The sequence below is a fragment of the Centruroides sculpturatus genome, unplaced genomic scaffold, assembly GCF_000671375.1.
Source record: "Centruroides sculpturatus isolate CEXI.00-Female unplaced genomic scaffold, Cexi_2.0 scaffold1985, whole genome shotgun sequence".
Classification (NCBI taxonomy): Eukaryota; Metazoa; Arthropoda; class Arachnida; order Scorpiones; family Buthidae; genus Centruroides; species Centruroides sculpturatus.
The window spans coordinates 64,442-71,281 of record NW_019386149.1 but is presented as its reverse complement, the minus strand read 5'-3'; the positions used below and the strand labels follow the sequence as shown (position 1 = coordinate 71,281).

Below are 6,840 nucleotides of genomic sequence, written 5' to 3'. Positions count from 1 at the left end.
TATGGGAAAAATGATAATAAAGATATGGGATAATGATGTAAATTTTATTATGAAACATGTATATTTATTTATTTTTTATTGATTTAATTTTTAGAAGGAAAATAGTTAAAGTATTTCAGAAGGCTTCTTTGTAACAAAGCTTCTTTCTTAAATTGCCTAAGGTGATGTTTTAAAATGAATAGTGTACCAATGACAGCTTAACCTACTTTTGGTATAGAAGATAAAAGCTAGTAACTAGTTAATTACATTGTTAATATTTGATAAATTTAAAAATGTAAATAAATATTAATGCTATAAATAGTTATAAAAGCTTTTTAATTATATAAAAATATTTAATGAATAAAATTCTGAAAATTACTAAAAAATTCAAAATTTTATCATTGTAAATAGAAACTTTTATTGATCACAAACAGAATAATAGTTTGTCATAAATAATGATATGATTTTTATGCAAATACAGTGCACGTTGCATGTTAATCCAAATAAATTTTTTATAAAATCCAAATTTTATCAAGTTAATAAATTTTATACAAATATGAATTGTATTTAATTATAAAAAATTAATGTAAATAAAATATGCAGAATAGAAAAATTCCTTACAGCCTACAACACTTAAAAATGCAAAAAACAAAAATAAATTTTGTTCTTGAGCAGTGTTTTCTGATACAAACATCTTGTTAGTTTCAGTATTTAATAATAATATTTTAAGAAAATAAATAGTTTGTAAAATTCACATGTATTACTCATTTTAACATATATTAGACTCTCTTATTGTAATCATTTTGGGATTTGCTTATGTTGATAACATTAAGCAATGTAATTAAATGAGAATTTTTGAACAATGTTGAAGTTGAGATAGTGTTGCCACCTTTTGAAAATTGATGGCCCAGATGGCAGGTCAGTTTTGTTCGAACAGAAGTTCTTGACACATGCGCAATGCCATTTTGCAATGTGAAGAATAATGTGCATGCCAGTTCTAAATCAGTTACATTTAGGGACTAGGGAGACTTGGGTAGGAGTAACGTAATTAACCTATATTAAGAAAGAAGATGTACAGAAGATGATTTAACTGTATTTGATATTGTTGGAGATGTGTGTGATTCATACAAGAAGTAGAACCTAAAAAAAAAAAAAAAAAAAAAAAGGGTCAACAGGTTTTACACGAAATTCCTGGACAAAATTAATAGTTCACCCAGACAGTGGGTCAATTCCCGGACTGTCCAGATGAAAACTGGATGGGTGTTAACACTACGTTGAGAACATATCACACAAGAACACTTTCAGAGGAAAAAGGTTGTTTTATTGGTGTGAACATAAAAATTCCACCTCTTAATATATACTTAATTTTAGATTTAAGTTCACCCCTTTTTTATTTTAGCACATGTTATACCATCCTAATGTGTATATGTGTGGAGCCAAAAGAACTTTTAGTTTCTTTTTCCTTTTTCAACTACATGTATATCTTCTTACAAGTCATGTTGGTTTAACTGTCACTATCTCAGGTAATTAAGTTGTATTATATAAACCATTGTACGTGTATTCTAAGTTTTCAACGCATTCTGTAAATTTGTAAACCTGTAATCAATTTACTGATAAATATGTAATAATAGGACTGAAGAGGGGTGTTAAGCCTGAAATGCATATCCGTTCACACCAATAAAACAACCTTTTTTCTCTGAAAGTGTTCCTGTGTGATATGTTCTCAACGGCAACATTGTNAGTATATATATATATATATATATATATATAAAGCAAAATGTTATGTTATTGCTGAATAACTAAATAAAGTCAATTTATCAGTAAAAATTAATTTCATTTACAATTTGAAAATTTCAAAACCACTTTTAAACAAATCTTAAAAACATTGTTTTAATTTTCAATTGATTTGATTTTTATTTTAATTAATTAAATTTTGGCTTCATTTTTGGTATTGGTGTAGTCAGTGTTTTAATTATTATTTTAGTATTTTTAAATTATTATTTTTAGTTTTAATTTTTGATTTAATTTATTTAGTAGTAATTTAGTTTTAGTTTTTATAATTTTTATTTATTATTTAATTTTTTATTGATTTTGCATGCATTTTTTTGAACCTTCGTTACAATTTTTTTTAATTAATTGCAACTCTTTTCTTTTGCAACATAACTATAGAAATTGTTTGTGTTGTTTCTCAGAAAAGATAAATGAAAATAAATTTAAATTAAATTTTTTAGTAATTTCATTTATTTTTGTTTTATAAATTAGCCTGCTTTTCAATTCATTTTTTATATAAATACATCATTTATAATTACTAAGGACGGTGCATATGGCATTTTATAATTAAAATTTACAATAAATAACATATAAGTATACATTATTAGTTATTTATTAAGTATTATAAAGATGATAAAACTGCCATAATATTATACAGTTAATATTGACATTTAAAAATAATAACTATAAAAATCACAAATTTGTATTGTAAATTTCTCATTATTGTCACATTAATAATTGTGTTTCTGCTGAGTCCTTGTTATAGTTCACTGCTCTGCACTATTATACAATAGATATCACCATATAATAGATAACACACAAACAACATACAGGGAAATGTTTTCTATATGTTGTCTGCTTAATTTTAGATGCTATTATCAACGAAGATCTTCGCACTGCCAGAAGTTTTTAAACATTTTTGTTAACTCGATGGCTTCTATATTTAAAGCTTACTAGACATTTTAGTTTTATGTTATTTTGCGTTTCATTTTCATTCATGGTTAACTTAAGAATACAATTGGATAAACTCCATTGGACGATTGAATCTAAATTAGGAAATGCCAGGAAACATAACGGTTGTCACCTTTCCTACAGAACACGAAAGTAACAAGGATTGAAAGATTTTCGATTCTTGGCATGCATTATCCGAAAATTCGAACCATGTTTATTTTTATCAATCTACGTATAGTTACTTCGCATGCGCAAAATCGTTAAAGTATTCTCACATGATCTTACTTTACCCATAATCCTTTGTCGGACGTATTAAAAGGACCGTCCCGAATGATTTCTTTGCTCCTCTTGCATCAATTGTAATTACTATTTTGTGCTCAAACAACCAAACTAACAGTCATCATGCCTGTGGATGCTGCAGTTCTCGAAAAATTAGAAGCTGGCTTCAAGAAACTCCAGGAAGCCAAAGATTGCAAATCATTGCTGAAACAATGTTTGACAAAAGAAATGTTCGATGAACTGAAGAACCGTCAAACTGCAATGGGTGCCACTCTTTTAGATATTATCCAATCAGGTATGCTCTACGTATCTAACATATTAGCGCTGTTTTCAAATATTTCAAACTAGTTTTGTCTAACTAGCGCCAAATTTACAAGATAACTCGCAATTCCTTACCAGATAATGTTTAGTGTTGGATATTTATTTATAAAAACTATTTTTACATAAGTTATATTTATGCAATAAGTTTAAGTGTTAAATTTCTATATTAATAATTTAATTGCATTTTTGAAATAGCTTCAAAAATAACATAGAATTAATATTTTAATGATACAAATAATTAAGCGCGTAATATGTAATAGGAGATATACAAATAATCTTCATTTATTTATATATCTTTTGCTCTTGCAATAATATTTACAATATAAAATTACAAAAAAGAACTTGCAATTAGAGAAGAAAGTTTATAAAAGAACGAATGTAAATAACTAATGCAGCGAATAGAAAATAGAATATAATTAAAGTAGTTCTATAAGAAATCATCGGTTGAAAAGGTTATTTCAGTTACAATCTGGGATGACCGTTTAAGGAGCTCACTGTTAGAGAGAGAAGAGTCTATTTTTAAAATAAGGTGCCTCCTGCTTCTGGTATTCAACTATCACACTCGCTATTGGGCAATCCCCTTATTTTAGTATCCATAGAAGACAGCCAACCACTATCTTTTCATATATACAATACATTCCTTTTTTGAATGTTAGTTATTTGATCCCAGCAAATACAATTTAGTCAATTTTTCTCGCCAAAATCTGGACCTGTTAGCCTTTAGAATAGGAATGACTTTCAGATTGTCTCACGGTCAAGGATTTTGGAATTTCGCCTAGACTGATTTTCGGTAGAGTCTCGTGTTCTGTGAAAAGAAAAAATTTCATTGTCTACTTACACAATCCGAATTCAGTGTTAAAAGCACCTTCCAATCCCTGTTTGACCGAATCCCTGTTTGATCGACAATTATATTAATTAGTTTTTGCAATATTGAGTCGTAACTTCTGAGAGTAAATGATAATACATGCAATAATCAATTTAAATTTGACTTGGAGAATGAATTTTTCGTTCTTTCATTGATACTTTTCTGTTATTATGAAGTTACTTAGTCTCACTTTATGCCTCAGTACACGTTTATTTTTTTTTTAACTAGAGTAATCTTTTATTCTCTTTTGGCTTACTATAAACTAAGTAAATAGTATTAATAATCTTGGTAATGACAGAAAGTTAAATTCGACTTTCAAATAAATGAGATTCAAGCCCATCTGCTGAAAGCCTAACTATTATGTATTGACCTTTTCAATATCTTCATTTAATTTAACAGATCCGTAACTTTTTGAGTGAAAATATTAGAGTATCAATAATATAAAATTTCTATTAGTAGTTTTAATAAATATTTAAAATTTCAATTCAGGTGTTGAGAATTTGGACAGTGGCGTCGGTATATACGCTCCTGATGCCGAATCCTACAGCTTATTTGCACCACTTTTTGACTCTGTCATCGAAGCTTATCACGCTGGTTTCAAATCCACCGACAAGCATCCCGCCACTGACTTTGGTGATATCAACACTTTGGTCGACCTCGACCCAACCAACGAATTTGTTATTTCAACTAGAGTACGATGCGGGAGGAGTCTGCAAGGTTACCCCTTCAACCCCTGCTTGACCGAAGCAGTAAGTAAATAATTCAATAATTTATATAAAAATCGCTTTAAAAAATTACTACATAAAATTTGATTATAACAGCAATACAAAGAGATGGAAGAAAAGGTTAGCAGCACCCTTTCCAGCATGGAAGGTGAACTGAAGGGTAAATACTATCCATTGACTGGAATGGACAAAGCCACTCAACAACAATTGATCGACGATCACTTCTTGTTCAAGGAGGGAGATAGGTAAATATAAGTTTAAAGTAAATATTAAAAAATGTATAAAATAAAAAATATATTATATTTTTCTGTTGTAGATTTTTGCAAGCCGCCAATGCCTGCCGTTATTGGCCCACTGGTCGCGGTATTTACCACAACGATGCCAAAACCTTCTTGGTTTGGTGCAACGAAGAGGATCATCTTCGTATCATCTCTATGCAGAAGGGTGGTGACTTGAAGCAAGTTTTCAAGAGATTAGTCGATGTAAGATAGAGTTATATAGTGTACTTCTAATATTAGAAATGTAAAATAGACGAATGATAATGATTTCTTCTAAATATTAAATTTGCAGGCTGTCAAGATCATCGAATCCAAAGTTCCATTTTCTCGCCACGATCGTCTCGGTTTCCTTACTTTCTGCCCAACTAATTTAGGTACAACAATCCGTGCCAGTGTGCACATCCAATTGCCAAAATTGGCCAAAGATCGCAAAGTCTTAGAAGATGTTGCTGCTAAATTCAATTTGCAAGTCCGCGGTATGTATCATTCAAAATCACACATAAAGATCATTTTTAACTATCTCCCACTCATAAATGTATTTAATTTTATAAAGTTTTTCACCAACTCTACATGAATTATTCGTAAAAAATGTATCATGTCTGTTCAATGTAATCTGTCCTAAACGGCATTCAGCATTTTTCAAATAAACTTTAATTTTAAACTAAAATTATTTTATTTATAGGCACTCGCGGTGAGCACACAGAGAGCGAGGGTGGTGTTTATGACATTTCCAACAAGAGGCGCATGGGACTTACAGAATACCAAGCTGTAAAAGAAATGCAAGACGGCATTTTGGAGATGATCAAAATGGAAAAAGCAGCCCCATAAAATTCCAGACCAAATTAAATTAAAATCAATTCTATTTATCTAGTCCCGGATTGGTGTGGTGGCAATGATTAATTTCGGAAAAAAATGTTTTTTTTTTTTTTTATTGTGATCTGAATCGTGTACAGAATTTGTATAACTTCTAATCCGTGAGGAATTGTCCTATAAAATTTTTATTACGAAGTGTTAAGCCCTTGTTATCCACGATTATTATTATTATTATTATTATGACTATCAACGAAATTAGCTCTGTTAATAAATACTTTAAAAAAAATCAGTGCTGTTGTTTATGTTTTTTTATAACGCAGATTTTAATTAATTCATTTCTTATCTCACTTATTAGACATAACACTTGATATATATTAATTAATTAAAATAATTAAATTATTTTATATAAAAGTTATTTATAATTTAAATTGAATCATAAACTTATTAAAATAGATTATAAATCGTCTAAAAACATAAATTCCACCAAAATCTGAATGAAAATGAACGTGTTATACGATATTTACATTCTACTATTTTAAATACATCCATAAAGCTATTTCTAACCTTGACCCAACGATAGATTTTTGGCAAGAGTTTCTAGGTGCTGTACTTATCATACTCGTCTATTTTTAAAACTATCTATGCTAATTTCAACGGTGCATGAATAAAAACTCTCTCATGCTATTTTCAAATGTAATTTTTCGTTTTGTGAAAACTCGTGTTCTAGTTAATCCCTTCCTTGCCGTTGCCAAATAATTTTTAAAGAACAAAAAAACGATTCTATGTGAAAAGTATGCGAATATGACGGATGTCAACCTGATTTAAACGTTTTTCAACAAGAGATATCTTCAACAGAAAG

At 29.0% G+C, this 6,840-nt stretch overlaps 1 protein-coding gene across 1 annotated transcript; it reads left to right on the top strand.

Moving 5' to 3' along the window:
• Positions 1-3,029: 3,029 nt before the first annotated feature.
• On the top strand, positions 3,030-6,260 carry LOC111613809 (arginine kinase). Its single transcript, XM_023355156.1, has 6 exons — positions 3,030-3,274; positions 4,655-4,914; positions 4,987-5,135; positions 5,207-5,372; positions 5,461-5,644; positions 5,851-6,260. Exons 1-6 carry the CDS (start codon positions 3,103-3,105, stop codon positions 5,994-5,996), a joined length of 1,077 nt encoding a protein of 358 aa, XP_023210924.1. The 5' UTR covers positions 3,030-3,102; the 3' UTR covers positions 5,997-6,260.
• Positions 6,261-6,840: the final 580 nt, after the last annotated feature.

Coding starts and splice junctions, on each gene's coding strand:
- LOC111613809 (XM_023355156.1), top strand. CDS start 3,103: ATGCCTGTGGATGCTGCAGTTCTCGAAAAATTAGAAGCTGGCTTCAAG. Junction 3,275..4,654: donor TTTAGATATTATCCAATCAG/GTATGCTCTACG, acceptor ATTTCAATTCAG/GTGTTGAGAATTTGGACAGT. Junction 5,645..5,850: donor ATTCAATTTGCAAGTCCGCG/GTATGTATCATT, acceptor TTTTATTTATAG/GCACTCGCGGTGAGCACACA.